The 18,484-nt window shown below is 53.4% G+C and overlaps 1 protein-coding gene across 1 annotated transcript in view; it reads right to left on the reverse strand.

Annotated features, from left to right (window-relative positions):
• The window catches only part of SCN5A (sodium voltage-gated channel alpha subunit 5), an 88,303-nt gene that overhangs the window by 52,492 nt on the left and 17,327 nt on the right, over positions 1 to 18,484 (reverse strand). The window contains exons 5-13 of the mRNA XM_049693627.1: positions 17,137 to 17,228; positions 13,623 to 13,853; positions 12,174 to 12,237; positions 10,710 to 10,851; positions 10,010 to 10,207; positions 8,834 to 9,013; positions 7,833 to 8,204; positions 2,685 to 2,817; positions 1,511 to 1,746 (exon numbers count right to left, since the gene is read on the reverse strand). Of these exons, the coding sequence (XP_049549584.1) occupies positions 1,511 to 1,746; positions 2,685 to 2,817; positions 7,833 to 8,204; positions 8,834 to 9,013; positions 10,010 to 10,207; positions 10,710 to 10,851; positions 12,174 to 12,237; positions 13,623 to 13,853; positions 17,137 to 17,228 (1,648 nt within the window). The remainder of the gene's footprint in view (positions 1 to 1,510; positions 1,747 to 2,684; positions 2,818 to 7,832; positions 8,205 to 8,833; positions 9,014 to 10,009; positions 10,208 to 10,709; positions 10,852 to 12,173; positions 12,238 to 13,622; positions 13,854 to 17,136; positions 17,229 to 18,484) is intronic.

Here is an 18,484-nt window from a genome sequence, read left to right on the forward strand (position 1 = left end):
AGAACAAAATAGAGCTGTAATCCAATGACATGACCCATTACTAATAACTGAACCACAAATTTAACACGACTGCAATTCAATCACAACTTAATGCTCCAGGGAAGCCACCAGTGCTCTTCATCACCTCGACTGCTGCTCAGTCCAACCCAACGGTCACATTCCATTAAAACTGTATTCAACTGAAATCCTATGTACCCACCCTCTGAAGACCACCCAACACAAGGCAGGCACAACTGTGCCACAAGACTCTTACAGACTGATATCTAGCTTTTCCTTCTGTTTGTATACAGAAGAAGAAAAGAAAAGCAGAATCACAGCAAAACGGACTCACATTTGTGAAAAAGTTTGAATAGACCCTGTAGAGAACTATCTAGAGTTCTGGATATGGTAAGTAATAAGGGAAGAAAATCCTCACACTCCACAGTGTAGGAGACATGTCTACGTGTGGGGGCCACCTGTGCAGCTGGGACCAAGACAGGGCTGGGTCTGCAAGAGGAGAGAGCTTGGAATGAATGACCCCCTCCCCCCACTCAACCTCAGTGATGATCCCAGGAGCTCCTTTCAGAGGCCAGTGGGCTCTCTGCAGCTTTGCTCTAGGATCTTCTGCAGAAGGGTCGACCCTTTGTTTACCTGGACAGAGCCAGTAGGACCCTGTCCCCCAGAGTCAGGAGACAACAGCTACATGCCCAGCTATGCCATCACTATGTCACCTCTCTGGCCTCAGTTTTCCATCTTCAGAGTGAAGAGCTAGGACTTGATTTGGTGTCAAGAAGAAAGAAATCAGAATTAGAACCCAGACATTCTGACTTCCAGGGACAGTCTCCTTAATAACAACAACGAAGATAATAACCACAGCTATCATTTATTTTGAGTGCTTATGGTTTATCAAACTCTGAGCCAAGCACATTATACACATTATCTTATTCAATCCTCATTAGCTTCCTATGAAGTTGATATTGTCATACTAATTTTACATTTATTAAATTCAACAAATACTTACTGTACCAATTACTGAAACTAAGTAATTTGCTAGAGGTCACATAGTTAGTAAGAGCTGAGTCAGAATTCAAATCTGGCTCTGCCTGATTTACTCACTCCATCCATCCATCCATCCATCCATCTATCTCTCTATCCTTCCCTTCCTCCTTCTCTCCATCCAGCCATCCATCCATCCTTTCCCTAAGAGAACTGCCTCTTTTTGCATGCACTCTCCTCCTCCGTTACTAACTGCCACACCTCATGTCCCCACACATTTCAGGCTCACACTCAACTCACTTTTGTTTTCTAGCTTTTGGGCATCTTTATCCCTAACCTCTCACTCCCAATTACATCTGTCACGAAAGCTGATCCTGAGGCTCCGCCCACAAGGTCTTCCACAATGACTCCTATCTTCAGAAGATCCTTTCGTGTTCTGAGTCACTCCTCCCTTACCCACAAAGGCTGTGCCAGCTGGCCAAGAGCCCTTCACAACACGATGCCCATTTGAGAGTCAGCTGCCAGCAGCCCTTACCAGGTTTCCGACCTGCAGCATCTCCTCAAATTCAGTTGTCATGTTGTAATGCTCCAGTGCCATGAAGAGTGTGTTAATCACGATGCACATGGTGATGGTGAGGTCGGCGAATGGGTCCATGACCATGATCTTCACTCTCTGCTTGATGGACATCCACAGTGGACAACACTCCCAGATCAGGTAGCGCTGGGCAAAGCGATTCCAGCATGGCGGATACTTGCGGTGAGACTCCAACTCTGGGTGGGAGGGGGCGGGGCAGAGAGCCAGTGAGCTGGTTTGTTTTTGTTGACCAACTCTTATATAACTCGTGGTATTCCAGAAAAGATGTATGACCTACCCAGGAGATGACAGGGCTGCTACATGACAGGGGGACAGAAAGAGGGGCAGGGATGACTAAGGGAAAGAGTGGCCTATGTCCTGGCTCCTTACTCTGGGAATACGGGAGAAGAGGGCCACAGGGACAGAAAACCAGGATGGATGTGGGGAAAACTGGGACAAGATAGATTTGGACAAATGTGGGCTCTCTTGAGACAACACTCCCACATAGATCTGCGGACACTCAGGGGAGGTATAGGCTGAGACAACATCTGAGACAGGCGAGTTCAGATATAAGGACACCCAGGACCCAACAGGTAGGAACAGATGTGGATATCTGAGACATGTCAGGACAGATGCGGGGGGATGCCTGGGACAGAAGTCATGTTGGACAGGAGAGGACAAATCAGGGGGTGCCAAGTTCAGGATGGATTGGATGTGAGGTTGCCTAAAGTGGGACAGGCTTGGACAGATGTGGGAGGCTTGGAATAACCTGGGGTAGATATGGGGATGGCTGGGATAAGCTAGAACAGGCATGCTTGGGATGGGATGGTCCCAGCAGACATGGGAATGCTTGGGAGAGGACAGGATGAGACCAATGAGCCCCTAGGACAGGCCAGGACAGCTGTGGGGATGCTTGGAAGAAACACAGACATGGCTCCTGAGGATGCCCAGGAAAAAACACGCTGGAACAGACGAAAAGACACCCAGGACAGGCCACAGAGACTGAAAAGTCTGGGACAGCTGTGCGGATGTCCAAGGCAGGCAAAGCAGCTGGGGTGAACTTGGCTCAGGCCTGGCTAACTGTGAGGGTGCTCAGACTAGAAGTGGGGAGTGTTTGGATGACACCAGGGCTGACCTTCCAGTACGCTGGTGAGGACGCTGACTGCACTGAGGGTTCGCCGCCGCTCTCCTGGCTCCTCGAAGCCATCCACACACGGAGCCTGGGGGGTCAGCATCTGAGGCCTGCCTGGCTCCTCCGACGGTGTGGTCTGGGTGTAACCGGGAGATATGCATCAGCCTGGGGACGGGGGTCTGCCTGGATCTGGGGCAGCTGCCCCAGACTCAGGTTGGAGAGGTCACAGGGGGCCACATGGGGGTCTTGATGGGACACTGGGTGCTGGGCTTCTTTGCTCCCAACTCCCTCCCAGCTAACAACTCCCCTCTCGCCAATCATTATCTCCTTCATTCTCTTTTTTTTTCACCATCTCTCATTAGTGGTGATTCCTGAGTGTGGACGGGAAATGACATGTACCAGGTTCTTTTAACCAGATGCTGACATATACATTAGTACATGCAAAAACAATCTGGGAGTCTTAATTGACCCCAAGCTCCCCAGAGTCAACAAAAGCTGAAAAGAAATCCACCGTGCTCTAAGGTGACATTAATGGAAGCATAAAGCACAATGTTCAGACACAGCTGGTGGGAGCTTTTGTGGAGGCAGGTTGGCTACATCTACCAAGAAAATTTTACATTGGCTCTGCATTTCCTTGTCTAGTAATCAAACTTCATAAATAATTATACACGTGCACCAAAAATACGTATGCAACAATGTTCACTGCAGCGTTGTTGCAAATACCGTAAAAACAAAACAACTGATCAATAGGAAGAATATTAAAATCAATTATGGATACAGTCCAACTCGGGACTCTGACGCAGACAATAAGGAGAACGAGGCTGTTACACATATGTTCCCATGGGAGCACTTCCAAGACAAACAGTTTGATGAGAAAACAAGAAAAAGATCTGGAAGATAACACACTAAATTGTTAAAGTGGCTATATCCGGGGAATGGGATTGTGTGGGAAGGGCAAGGAGTTTTACTTCTGCACTGTTGGATTTGTTTTCAACGTGCTTGTGTCATTTTTGTAAGTAAAAGAACCAGGCCTACAAATGGAGACGGGGTGTGTCCTAATGAAGGGGGTGGCAGCAGACATTCCCGAGGCTTACTTCAGAGCCCCCCACAGAACCAAGAGGGGCCCGCAAAGACTTCATGTCAGCATGGCCGTGCATGACCACAGTCCGTGAGCCCAAGCTGGGGCTGCTAAAGGCACTGCGCTGTTCAGCGTGCAAGAGCGAGGCTCCATAATCTGTCAGAGGGAAGATGGGCCTAGACAACGCAGGGTGGCAGAGCCAGGGCCCGGGGTGGGTACCAAAATGATCTGGGCTCAAGTTCAGGTCAGCTTTTGCGATTGGTAGGACTGCCTTGAACTGTTGCCTAGGGAGGGAGTGAGCTCCCAGTCATTGAAGTATTCAAGCAGAGGCACCTGAGAAAGCTGAGATAGCTGGTGGAACAGCAGTACCCTAGGTCCAATGCAACTACAAATCTGGCCAGCTTAACTCACAAGCATGTCTTAAATTCTCCCAACTTCTCTCCTTTACCATCTGTGATAGTTTGGGTTATCATTCAGCAAATATTTACCTTTTCCTCTCCCACTGTGACTGAAGCAAAATTCCCTGTCTTATTGGTGACACGCCTGCTTTGGCCAAGGGAGTGTTAGTGGACATGATGTGAACAGAAGCTTTGAATGTGCTTGTGCCATTTGCCTTGCTCTTGTGCTCCAGTAATCCTCCAGGAAAAGAGCTTCCCCAAGTAGCTGCCACACTTTCAGCCCGGGACAAAGACAAGGGGAGCAGCCCTGAGCCTAACCTATAGTATGGAGCCAGGCCATGTGCAGTCTGAGGCAGAGCTGCCCAGCCAAGGTCAACCTAGACCAGCCAAACCATGGTCAACTTGCAGAGAAGTGAGCGTGAGAATAAAGGCTTGTTGTTAACCATTGACTTTGGGGGTAGTTTGGTACACAGCAGTATTGTGGAAACAGCTGACTGATACACTGTCCTAGTGCAAGCTGTCATCATCTCTTTCCCAAAACTACTACAACAGCCTCCTAACTGGCCTCTTCTCTCCCCTCTATTCTCTACACAGCTGAAAGGGATTCCCTTAAAAAGTAAATCAGATCATGATAATCCTCTGATCAACAACTCCCCCCATCTTACTCAGAGTAAATCCAAACTTTTCTATAGTTTACAAGGCCCTGCATAGCCTAAATCCTAATTCCTCAAACTCATTTTATATCCCCTTCTGTTTCCACCACACCCAGCCCTGCCTGGCCCCTCTCATCCCTTAAACATGTTGAGCTTATTCCTCTTCAGTGCCTTTACACTTTCTGTCCCTTCTGCCTAATACACTATTTTTCCACATCTTCGTGGCTGGCTCCCTAAAATCACCTGTTGGTCAATTTTAACTTCACCTCCACATAAAGGACTTCCCTGCATATTCTAACTAATAGCCCCCATTCCCAGCCCTCCCCCTAGCAACTATCTATCACATGACCCTTACTGGTCCCTAGAAATATTGATCAGTTTACTCTCTGTCTTCCTGCCTACGATGCCAACTCCATGAGGTCAGAGCTCTTGTCTGTTCTGTTCACTGTTATATCCTTGGAGCCTTAAAGACTGGCACTCTACGCAGAGGGTTGGCACTGGATAGATATGGGTTAAATGGATAAATACTTGGCACTCAGGGGCTTGAGTTAAGTTCTAGCTCTGTCCCTAAGATGACGGGGGCAGGGAGGGGCGTGGGTAGGAGGGAGAAGAATCTGTTCAAGATGCCTCCCCCACTCCCTCTGCCTTTGGGGCCAGGCACACATACAGACAGCAGGCAAAGTAAACCTTCACCCTCTGCCCCAAATTAAAGTGAGCTGTCTGTTGGGCCTGCCGCCTCCTATGTTGATGAAGAAACCACTACGTGCCCGACACTGTGCTTTGTTTTCAGACTAGAACTGGGCAGAGGTGTCACCAGGGACCCAGTTGAAGCAGGGAAGGCATCCTCAGAGGCCTACAGCCTGCTAATCTCTTTAACTTTTCAACATCTCCATCTTGGCCCACTAATTCCTTTAACTTTGCAGATAACCCCCTTGGCCCGCTAATCCCTTTAAGGTTATAAATGGGCCCCACAGAAGTGAGAATGGGTGAAGTCAGAGTTCCCCGTAATGAAGTGTTTGAACTTGGATTCCTCCGGACATGTGCAGTACAATGAGATGATTTTCTCCCTAATGAGATTAGGGAATTCTATTAGCGCTCCAGCTGTTGACCTGATTCCACAAGGCTGAGGCTCCAGGGCTGGACCTGCAGCAACTGGGAATCTGTGTTCTTGGGAAGCCAGACCCCCACCCTCCAGGTAATGGCCAGGTGGGTCCCCAGACCCACCCAGAAGCTATGGTCTGCACCCAGTGCATTCCCAGGACCCTCTCCTTGACTCCCTGCTCCAGAGGAGCACGAGGGCCCCAAGTCTTCACTCCTTCCGTCCTGCTCAATAATAACAATCATAGATAATAATAATTATTATTGAACATGAGGCAAGTACTGGTCTAAGCACCAGACAGGTATTAACACTTTTAGTCCTCACCACCACCTTCTGATGTGGATATTATCTTTATTTCCACTTAACAGATGACGAAATTGAGGCAGAGAGAGATTAATTGCCTGTGCAAAGTCCCACAGCTAGAGCAAGTGTCTGAGCTGGAGCAAAACAGGCCATCTGGCTGTGAGCACCCTCTTCAGCCTGCCTCCACCTTCCTGATCAGGTTTCCCTGTCTTGCCCTGCTTCCTCAGAAGGTCTGCCCTCCTCCACCTCCTGCAGGCCTCAGGGTCTGAGACCCACATTTGCCCTTTTCCTGGGTGGGCTGCTCTGAGCCCTGTGCTGGGGGCAGGGGTCAGCAAGGGCACTCGGTGACTGGTTGGGCAGACATCAGCCTGTCATGGGATAGGCTGACTGAGTGATCAAAGCTCTGACTGGCCTCTCATGATCTGGCCCTCCCTTCCCGTCACCTTTCTGACAATTGCTCCAACTCCCCTCCCGTTTACTCCCTGGTTTCCAGCCACACTGCCCTCGTGGCATTTCCTCCAATACACTAGGCATGCTTCTGTCTCAGGGCCTTTGCACTTGCTGTTCCTTAGGCCTGGAACATGTTTCCCACAGATGATGCAATGACAGTATGTTACTACAACATTATCACCACATCAACGTACTCGTGCGTGTCCTGATTGCTTTACGCGTTCATCCTGGCTTCGATCCTGAGGTGGGTGTTTTATTTTATTTTACTATTTTATTTTTTGGCTGCACCGCGTGGCATGCGGGATCTTAGTTCCCTTAGCAGGGATCAAACCTGCGCCCCCTGCAGTGGCAGTGTGGAGTCTTAACCACAGGACCACCAGGGAATTCCCTGAGGTGGGTATTTTAAATCCATTTTACAGACAAGAGACCTGAGGCAGAGAGAAATAAAATAACTTGCTCACAGCCATCCAGCTGGTAAGCAAACCCCATCTGTCTCCAGAATCTGGGTGCTAACCCCTCTGCTATACCACCCCTCACCTGGTTCCCCGCTCCTTGCCTCCTTCAGGTCATTGTTTAAATGCCTTGTAATAAGGGGGTTTCCCTTTCCCTCTTCCCCACTTTCGTCCTCGCACAGTACTTAGAGCTTGGGCTAATATTACTTGACATGTATCAGTTTGTAAAGTGCCAACATATTTTGAATTTGATGAATAACTGTCGCCCAGAAGCTCAGAAGTGTTCCCTTGCCACTCTGGCCCTTCTCCAGATTCTCCATGATCCGCAACTCTCCAGGGCTCACACCTGGCACACACAAGACCTCTAGGGCACTGGTCCTGTGTCACCACAGTGTCTCAGTGCCCATGCCTTACTCGCTGCTAAATATTTAACTGTCATCCCTGTTCATCATCATTACATACCATATATGCATACATACACATTCTTCTTCTTTCTTTAACTTTTGTCTGTCTGGAAGCTCTAGGAAGCAGAGATTTTTTTGGTAGGCTTATTCACCCCCAGAGCTCAGTACACAATAGGCGCTCAATAAATACTTGGTGAATACTTGACTTTACTCTAAAAGTACTTTACTCTAAAAGTAAATACTTTTAGACCTGGCTCTGGTGACCAGTCTGGGAGATGGGACCCGCCTGGCGCTGCATGGCGGGGCGGACTCACCGTGTCCAGAGGGCGCTCCAGCATCATAGGGCGGAGGAGGCGGCTCCCTGGGGAAGTGGCCTCAGGGTCGCCTGCCCCCAGCAAGGAGACCACCCCGTTGCAGTCCACAGCGCTGTCCCTTTTGCCATTGAGGACGTGGCTTGGAGTTGAGGTTCTGGGACTGGGTTGTCCCTGGGCACTAGGCCGGCGCAGGGGCCAAGGCACCAGCAGTGATGTGCGGTGGCTCTCACTGTCCCCGGCTGTGCTGTTTTCATCATCTGCAAAATCTGTCTCAGAACCCACGTCCCGTCGGCGGAAGGTGAAAATGCTTCCATGGCTGGAGCGTGGCTTCAAGGAGGTCCTGCTGAGGCCGTGGGTGATGCTGAGATGATTCTGAGGGCACACAGAGAGGGGACGTGATGAAGACGGCTCTCCCCGTGCTCCCAGCTTATCACTTGTGGCTTTGGCCCCAGCTCAACTTGGAGCATTGAGGGCTTTTGTCGGCCACATAGGAACTGGATGGGCTGAGCCGGGGGTGCTCAGAGGAGGGGTGCAGCGTTAGAGGCAATCCTGCATCTTCTGGGATCTCTGCTCACCTGAAGCCTGTGCCTCTGGGGCTTTGAGATTGAAGCTTATCTGGGGGAGAAGGGGGCAGGAAGGCCCCTGCAAACAGGCCTGGCCCGAGCAGGGCCTGGGGCAATCAGTCATGTCCCTCACTCATTTGGGCACATCCTTGAGCTCCTACCAATCCACACCATGGGGAGACCCTCAGTCCCAGCCCCAATACTGGGGACTTAGCTGAGGTTGGGGATATCCTAACACCCAAACCTACCCTATCCCTCTGCCCAGGGCTCCTCCACTCTAAGAGTGGCCATGGGAAACAGGAGGGGCTGGGAGGGGGCTCAAGGAATATTCTCCTTGGGGAGCAACCGTGGGGGCTGTGACAGCACCAGGGGACTAGCACGATGGCCTTTTGATGCCGGATCCACCCTGAAAGGGCCAGAGCCACGGCCGGAGATTACCAGTGCTCGGGGACCATCCTCCGAGTCGGACTTGGGGAACCTGTCATCCCCACACTCCTCCGACCCTGAAGACATTTGTTTTCTCTGCTTGCTCCTTCCCTCGTGGGAGATTACTGCGGCCAAAGGGGACATCTCCAAGGAGCTGCGGGACACGGTGTCCACACCCCTGATGGTGAGGGCCTGAAAAATGGTGGAAGAAGGGATGTCTTGGTCATTGAGACATGATGCAACCTCAGGCCAAGGTAGGCCAGGCAACTCTCAGCACCTGTTTTCCCCAACAGTTAAGTGGACCTGCCCACGCCCCCCCAAACGAGTACATCATGGAGAGGTGAGCTCAGACAGACCCAGGATGTTTTGAGAAAGATCCAGATCCAGGGATGAAGAGAGTAGTGGCTTAAGTGGGCAGTTCTTGCAAGAGTGGAGTGTTGGGGCAGGTGGGAGAGGGGGTGTTGATGAGCCGAGGTAGTGACAGAACTAGAGGGCAGGGGATCTTTGAGAAGGTTCGGCTGGTCAAAATGGCTGCTGCAGGATGTGGCATGGAGCAGTGAGAAGGAAGTGGATGTCCTTGGCCTAGCTTCTAAAAAGTTTGCTCTGCAGTTAGCCTCCGGCACCCACCATGTGTGGAAATGTGGGGACAGCCATGGCAGCATCGCCAGTGCTCATTTGCTGAGCCTGTTCAGGCCTCCGACCTTGGATCTTCCTCACTACCCCATCAGAAGGCATCCGTTGACTAGGATAAACTACGTCTATGGACACATGGTTCTCTTCTACCCAGCATGCACTAGGCTCACGGTGACCACCTTTAGCCAGGAGCTACCACCTTTACCCATCTGGCACCACCATCACCCAGAAGACACCACGGTCATAGGGAAGAGCGTTCCTCAGCAGGCACCATACTCACAGGACCCACCTTTACTCAGCAGGCACCATTTTTACCTCCCCATGAACAGGCTCTTGTCTTTACCCAGCAGGTAACAAATTTTTACCCAGCAGACACCACATTCACAGGAAATACCTACACCCACCAGACACTTGCTTTACCCAGCAGGCGCCAGTTTTACCCAGCATGCATCACTTACAGCCACCAGCTTTTACCCAGCAGGCACCACACTTATAGGCATCCACAATCAGGTGAAGGCTTGTTCTGGAGGCTCCGTGGCCACACTGCTCACCCACCTCATGCTCTTTCTTGAGCATCTCCATGGCTTCCTGGAATCGCTTTTCCTTCTCCTCTGTCTCAGCAATGGTGGCTTGGTTTTGCTCCTCGTAGGCCATGGCAACCACAGCCAGGATCAAGTTCACCAGGTAGAAGGAGCCCAGGAAGATGACAAGCATGAAGAAGATCATGTAGATCTTCCCTGCAGACCTCAGGGTCTGGGGGAGCAAGGGGGCGGAGGTCATCTTCACTGGGGCCCCTTCCGGGTCAAGGTCATAAATCCCAAGTTGCCCAGCCTGGCTGTGCCAGGGGTTCAAATGGCCACAGCCTGGAGAACGGGTAGAGCATGTCCCACCTATAGAGGGAAGTGTCCTAACCTACTGAAGAGAGTGACCTGCACACAGGGGGCAGTACCCCACCCATGGAAGGAGGCAGAACATTTCAGTTGACACAGGAAGTGTCACATAGGGTGGACCAGTGTTCCACTAACAGAGCATGGAGTATCCTACATAGAGGGCTGGGTACTTGGTCACCAGCTAAAGGAAAGTTTCTTTGCTTGCTGAGTCCCCATCCCTCAAACGTCCCCTGTGCCTCCTCTCTTCTGACCAGTGGGGAAGCTGCTGGGGCGCTTGTGACTAGTCATTTGTGCAGCCTGGGCCCTGGTGCTAGACACTGAGCCCATTCCTGGCAGCTCTCTGCTGGCCCCATGCACCCACGTACCTGCTGGTAGAGGCGCTCCCAGTAGTCCTGCGTCATCAGTCGGAAGAGTGCAAGAAAGGCCCAGGCAAAGGAGTCGAAGCTGGTGTAGCCGTGGTCAGGGTTCTCGCCTGCCTTCAGGCACCTGTAGCCCTCGGGACATGTCCTACGGCCAGACACACAGACTTTACCCCATGCTGTGGGGGGCCCTCTGCCCCTGAGACGCTAGCTCCACAAACCTACTGCCACATTGCGGGGTCCTGCCGCCGTGACTTTTCATGCTGTGCCTCCCACCCGGGACACCGTCTTCCTCTTTTCTCTACCCATCTGTATGCTGCTAGGCCTAAATCCAGCTCCCTCTGCCCATGTGACACACCATCCCAGCTGCTGTCTGCATTGCCTCTCCCCTCCCAGAGGAAGTGCCAAGGGCCTGGCTCAGATTTCTTCCCTGCCTGCCTACCCCAGGGGAGCTGGGCACAGTGCAGACACACAGGGGGAGCATGAGGCTGAGGTGAACAGGATGGAGCCCAAGGCAAAGGTCAGGCGGCCGTGGGGCTGTGGGATGATTCTAGGGTGGATGGGCTGGGGCCCGGCCATGTCTGGAGGGGACAGCCTCTCTCCCAAAGAGGGAGCGCTGGTATGGAGTCACGAGTGGAGTGAGTGTGTGAGAGAGAGGATGGGGGCAAGGGGAACTTGGCAAGGAGGAGGATGCAGCCAAGGGGACTCTGTGTCTTGCTAATGTCCTAAATTAAGAAATTAAGACTTTTTCTTTAGAGATAGGAAGGGCTCTGCGGCCATTTGAACCCCTGGCACAGCCTTGCTCCCCCAGACCCTGAGGTCTGCAGGGAAGATCTACATATTCAGAGATGCGGGACTACAGCCCCGAAGAGCACCTCCCTTAGGTGAGCCTGTGTGACCCTCCCCGTAACAACCTATGACACAGTCACACTGACCCAGGTGCCGGTGGGCACAGGGCCCTGGAAGCTGCACATGGCTACTGGGCATCTCTGGGTACCACACCCAGGCTGCAGGTCCAGGCCCTGCTTGCCCTGGAGGAGAGTCTAGGCTGCCAGGGGAGGCCATACTCACTTTTGACCTAATGGACAGATGAGGAGGGAGGAAGTGAAGACAGGAGGGGGTGGGTGCCGCCCTGGGGGGCTTTGGGAAGGGAATGGAGCCAGGGTTGGGCTATTGTGGGGCCCTGCAGGGTTTCCTGGGCTGCCCCCCAAGTCCAGTCCCATCTTCAAGGCTCTGTTTGCCTTCCCTGAAAAGCCAAACCCCCATCTCTTTCTTCACCCCTTCCCAGCTGTCTCCCTGTGGAGGTGGGGGGCAGCTGCCATGGGCCTGGGAGGGAAGGGAGGCAGGGAAAGGTCTTGCTGTCCCTGGGGTCAAGGGCATAAACTGAAAGCATAGTCAGCTGATAAAGCACTGGAAGGAGACTCCCCCAGCTGGGTGAGGTGGCCCTGGGGGGGGGGGGGTGCTACGTACCCAGCGTCAGAGCTATTCCCACACAGTAACACATCAGAGGTGCCATTCTTGAGCAAGTAGTTTTCTGGAAGAGAAGCATCCAATGTTGAGAGGCACGTGTGGCCCAGACTCCTGGGGGTTCCAGACTGCACCCTGGGATTTGGGGAGGTAGACACTGCTGGGGGTCTTCCATCCGCTCCTCTGCCCTCTGCCGGACCTCTGCCCTCTGCCTGACCAGGTCTGAGGCAACTCTGGCTGATTCCCTGGGCTTCCTCTGGCTCCTCCTCCGACTTTCAGCTGCCAGTGTCCCCAGGTGCACTCAGGAAATCCCCACGAGGAGCTTCCGGACCCTGCCCCAATCACTCAGGGGGCCAACCTGGGTCAAGAGAGGCCCCGAACAGGAGGCAGGGGTTTGTTCAGACATGGCTGGGGCTGGACCAGATGAGACGTAGGACATCAGTCCTGTCGCCTCCACTCTGTGACCATCCATCGGCCCCCATCACTCCCCACTACCTGCCTTAGTCTTAGGTGTCAGTTCTCCAAGTGTGGTCCCCAGACCAGCAGCATCAAGCGTCAACTGGGAACTGGTCAGAAAGGGAACTTCCCAGAGCTACTGACTCAGAAACTCGTGGGGTGGGGCCCAGCAGTCTGTGTTTTCCAGAGCCTTCCAGGTGACTTTGGTGTACACATATGTTTTAGAACAGCTGCTACGTGGCCACACTGAATCACAAGCAAATTTACTCATTGAGTTTCCATCTATTTCTTTTTTCTACAGTGGACTGCTGGTGTATGTTAGAGGCCTTAACTTCAGAATGGCCCTCGGGGTCCTTGTGGCCTGGAATCTGGCCTTGTACCAGCATCTACCTTTGGCCTAGACTGATGGCTCTAGTCAAGAGAGGTGCTGGTCATCAGCCCGGAGGATGGAAGTGTAACCCATGGGGCAGTGAAACAACTCGAGGGGCTCACGTGGCTTTGTACAATCACCGAGCTTGTCCTGGGGTGCATGGGTATGGACTTAACATCCTGACAAGGATCACTGAAGTCAAGTGACAAAGCCCATGCCAAGCAAATGGGGCCTCTACTCTGAAGCCTCACAAACTACCCCAGCTCCGTCCCCCCACCCTTTCCCAAGCGAAAGCCCTCTCCCTGCTGGCAGGCTGGTCTCCTCACCATTCCTGACCCTTCAAATGTTGTAGCTGCCGTTCTCCTATCTACCTCTCCATACTTCCCATTCTTCAAGTGTTATCTCCCCATCTAGCCTGAGAACTCAGGAGGATAGGTGCTGAGTCTGCTCCTCTCCTGTCCTCTCTCCCAGAGCCCCAAAGGGCAGGGGCTGGGATCCCTGACACGCAGCTGGGTCTCTGGGGGAGCAGGTAGGGCCTGGACATCCTCAGAAGGAGGCCTGTGTGGGAGATGCTCGGCCCTGGTGGCCCCACAAAGCCCTGCCTGGGCCACGGAGCCAGTCAGCACCTGGGTCGTTGAGGTAGAGGTCCAGCGATTCCCAGACCAGGCCGTCGGCTTCCACGGAGCCGTTGGTGCCGCTGAGCACCGTGAAGTTGCGAACGCACTTGTGCCTCAGGTTGCCCATGAAGAGCTGCAGGCCGATGAGGGCAAAGACGCTGAGGCAGAAAACCGTGAGGACCATCACATCGGCCAGCTTCTTCACAGACTGGATCAGGGCCCCCACGATGGTCTTCAGGCCTGGGGGAGACGAGGAGGAGCTCGGAGTCACCCACGGCACCCGTGCTCCCCGCTCCAGTGGACAGGGGCCAGGCCTGAGGGGTGCCGGGCTGGGGGAGCCATCATGATGGGGGGGCAGGGGAAGGAGGCCTCTCCTGGGCTTTTCAGACCAAAACCTCCCTTTCCTCTGCTGCTGAGAGTCTGTCCTGGTCCCCCTGGGGCGGGAGTCCAGTCTGGCTGTGTATTTTCAGAGGGGCCTAGTTCTCTTTGCTGTCCATAGCCAAATAAATGAAATAAGTATGGAAAATGCTGTTTCCTTGCAGGAGAAAACACTCAAAGCCTATCCCCCGCAGTTAGTCCCAAGTTATGCCAGGCCTGTCCCTTTAAATGTAGTTCCTGGAAAGGAGACAGAGGGCCAGGCCCCCTCCAGGGCAATGGACAGCCTTGGCCTTGATCCTGAGATGGGGAGAGACTCAGCCATTCTTGGTAGGGAAATGTGGTGTGTGCACTGGGGAGGTTGACGGGGCGGTGGGGGGGGGGGGGGTAGGTGGGTCTGGCTAAGGCCATGGTGGGTGATGTCCTAAGGGGCCTGCTCTGGCTCAGGCCCCACTTTTGGGAAAGGCACAGGGGTACCTGTTTTGTATTTTCCTCCTCTGCCCTGTCCCCCTGGAACCCACCCCCGTCCATCCCACCCCCCAAAGCTAAGAGGCCGTGATCTGTTAGCTGCACGGCCCAGCTCCCTGCAGAAGCCAGCGCCGCACAGAAAAGCAAGTGTAGACGCCTCTGGTCTGACACTTGGCTGCGGTCCTACAGCAAGTTCACAAGTTCGAGCAGAGCATTGGGAGCGAGGGGGCTTCTCTGCCAGCAGCAGGGACTCACCTCCCATCCCTCCTCCCCACCCCTCCCCCCCATCAAAGCGGCCAGATCTCAGATTAAGCTCCATCCATCCATCGTCCAGCCGGTTAATGTGTTAGGAGCACCTGTGCGGCTGTGCCCGCAGCTGCTGTGCCCATGACTCAGAGACAAGGAGGCAGCGATGGGCAAACATGGGAGAGGGGAGAGGAAGTCCTTCCCACAGTGCCGCCAATGCTGCTGCCTGCCCAGGGCTCGGAGGCACTCAGCGTTCTCTGTGAAATCATCCTGGCAGATGTTGGCAACCGCCTGGGCACTGGGTGGACCTTGCAGGGGTCTGGGCCCAGAGTGGTGGAGGTGGTGATGGTGGTGGCGGGGTTCATGAGCCCTCTGTAGTCCAGAACTACACTTCATCTCTAGCAGAGCTTCTAGGACCCTCGGTGGGCATCTGGTTCTCCTCACCACGCTTGGAGATCCACCCATAGTGTGGGGCATGGTGGGGGCAAAGTGAGGGGCCGTGGGCAGCAGCTCACATACCCAAATTAAACTCTGCCTCCAAAGTATCTGTGGCCTGAATCACTCAGTCCAAGGCTCTGAAAAGCACCTCCTGGTCTGTGGAGATAGTGTCCTTGGGGACAATCAGTTGGTGACCCATTCCTTTAACCATTTCTCACATTGATGAGAGTCCACTTCTGGCAAGAATGATTCCAACCAAGTAAAGGGATTCTTTCTGAGAAGACCCAGGAAGAGATGGGTGCTGGGGATCAAGTGGGAAATTCTCCCTCCACTGAAGTTCTAACAGGCTGGGCGAAGAGCCCTTGGAAACTAACCATTCCGATTCATTCCCATTTTAAAGGAAAGGAGACTGAGGTCTGGAGAGGGTCACGGCTATTAAGCCTCAGCTCAGGGAACACCTCCTCAAGGGAGACGTCGGTAATGCTGTGACCACAGCATCTTCCTAATGACCGCTTTCAGCAGCTGCTGTGTGCTGCCTCACTGGGCTGCTGGCAGCTTTGATGAGATCCAGTGGGACTCGGTTGGGGTTGGCTGGCTCCCTCCCTTAACCCCGGACTGAGAAATATTTTCCTTTGTCAGCCTTATTTTTTTTTAATAAAACAAACTGGAAGATGATTTTTCTTAATTGTTGTGGTCAGTGTGCTTACCTATCCTTGCCAGGTGTGTGCTGTGAAGTCCCCTAGAGGACAGACCCTGGCCGATGACGCCTGTCACAACGTTGGGGGGCTCCATGGGGATGGGAACAGAGTGCCCCACTCGCTACGGGCTCTTAGCAGAGGTCTGGGCCATGTGCGAGGAGTGTGCGGGCAAGTGGCTCCTGTGCTCACCCCATGGTGGCTTCAGAGCCAGGAGGAGTATTGAGGCTCAGTGTGAAATCAGCATAAGTGCGGGCTCCTCTTATTAGATAATTAGCCCCACCGGGGGAGTCTGAACTCCTTCTGGGAGCTCACAGCAGGGCCCCTGCCTCCCTGGGGGCAGCAATAGCAAATGCAGGCCAAGGGCCCAGGACGCCCGGGCTTTCCAAGTCAGGAGTGGATACAACCATCTGGCTCACCAGCTCTGACATCTCTCCAGATCGGTGACATGCAACCTGTTTCCAGCTGCCTTCTTAAAAGAAATGCCTTCTCCAGCTCTGAGTGGGGATGCACTCAGAAAAGTTTCTGGAAGGGGCCTCTAGGCTCTGAAATCATTATAGTCTTTGAGAGCTTTCCTAGATGGATGGGGTAGACTGGCTTTCTAGAGAGGTCGTCTGGGCCTCAGAAGGTTTCCCGGGACAATTGCCAACATGCGTCAAGGAGAATTTCTTCCCGAGGCTACCATGCACGGTTTGCTAAACCTCTACCGCACATGCAGCAAGGGCTGTTAGACGCCAAGGCCCGGTGACACCTGTCCACAGAGTACTCTCCGTTTCACAGAATGGGGTTGCAGTGTCGGCTGTGTGTGTATCACCAAAGGGGGCTCAAGGCAGGGAACGGGCACTCAGCCATGAAAGGCCATGCCTGAGCTGTCCTTTTTTACTCTGGGTGTGGTTTCCCTCACAAACAGTACTTTTAGTTTCCTTAACGGAGGATGATGCTTCAGGCTGAAGCAACTCACATACAAGCTTTCAGCTATTCCAATAGTTGAGTTCAATTTGGGAAATAAATCACTACCTTGGGAAGAATTTGGGTTCAATCCAGGACCTGCCATGGAGTACTCTGTGCCCCCGGGGGTCTATGGTGGTGGGCTTTGCTGGGGTGGACAGTCCGAAGCCCATTCTGAGGCATGGAGGGGACAGCCGTGTCCACTGAAGACAGCCCCCATACCCAAGCTCTGGGAAAGGTATTCTGGGGACAGGCACATTTGAAGGGGCCTTCCCGAGGGTCGCCTTGGCTCCCAGGTAGCTGGAAAGGCCCAAGCGTGTCCCTCCAGCCTTGGCGTTTAACCTGATTTTCACCTGAAATGACTGATATAGTTTTCAGGGCCCGGAGGACTCGGAAGGTACGTAAAGCTGAGACATTGCCCAGGTCCACAAATTCAGTGGTGTATCTGTAACAAGGGAAATTCACACACAAGACAGTGACAACACGCCAGTAGGACACACAGTCAGAGGAGGGGGGTGGGGGAGACGGAGAGAGAGTCACTTGTAGCTGAGATCTGGGAGGCAAACCTGGGCATCTTACCTGGGATAACTGAAATAGTTTTTAGAGCTCTCAGGACTCTGAAAGTTCGAAGAGCCGACAAATTGCCTAGTTTTATATTTTCTGATACATACCTGTAGAATCAAATCACAGTTATTGGGAATTACAAAGCAGCACCTCAGCCCGCCCCCCCCGACCAGCCCTCTCCCTTCTCCCCCTCCCACGGGGAGGGCTGTGCATGACCCGGGGCCTCCCCTAGGTTTTCTTCTTGATCTCAACCCTCCTGCCACGGGGAACCTCAGTGAGGGTGCCTTAAGGATGTCCACAGAACAAGCTCCCAGGCGGCTCTCTCGGTGATGGTCCTGTGAATAACCAGCGCCACGAGGGAACGACTCTGCCACGTTCTCCATGCCACTTGGGGACTATGACACGAAGCCACATGGGGGGGCGTCTGAGACTGGGGATGCAGCAAAGAGGGAAACTCCATTTTCCAGGAGGCTCAGGCCAGGTGATATAGGAAGCAAGCGGGTTTCTGGTCCTGGTTTTGTTCTATGTCTTCTGCAGTGTCACCAGCTTGTGCCTGGCAGCTCTGATCCGTGGGACCCTGAAGTCTAGCTGAGGCCGCTGTGGAGCCATGGCTGGGTGTCCGAGGGCATCCCACTCCCTCCTTCCAACCACAAATCTCTGCACAAGGCGTGGCTCAGGAGTCCCTGAAGTCAGGAGGTGGAGGTGACTTGAGTACTCAAAGGGAGAAGAGTTCCCAAAATGATGCTTTGGAAGATGAGATGGGAGGTTGCCCAAGTATTTAGCTCTTAACTACTCACGGGCAACGGCCAACACAAGAAAAGAAAAAAGCAGGTTGAGGGGTCCTAGGGATGTGCCAGCCCCTCTCCCATGAGTCCACCCCAGTCTTGGTGTCTCCTCACGATGGCCCTGGGTGTCCACAGGAGTAGTGACCTCGGGAGGCAAGCAGCCCTCCTCGGTGTGTGTCCTGCTTGGGCCCGAGTGGTGCTCAGCAGGGTTGAGTGGCCGTGGGGCTCCCACCTGCAACTTGGACAATCGTCCATCCATAGCTTCCACAATCACAGGAGGAAGGAGTCGGTCTCTGGCTGGCAGGGACCCGCCCAGGCAGAGCGTGAAGACACGCGTGGATGGGTCACATGA

Source organism: Orcinus orca, chromosome 10, assembly GCF_937001465.1.
Source record: "Orcinus orca chromosome 10, mOrcOrc1.1, whole genome shotgun sequence".
In the NCBI taxonomy this organism is placed as follows: domain Eukaryota; kingdom Metazoa; phylum Chordata; class Mammalia; order Artiodactyla; family Delphinidae; genus Orcinus; species Orcinus orca.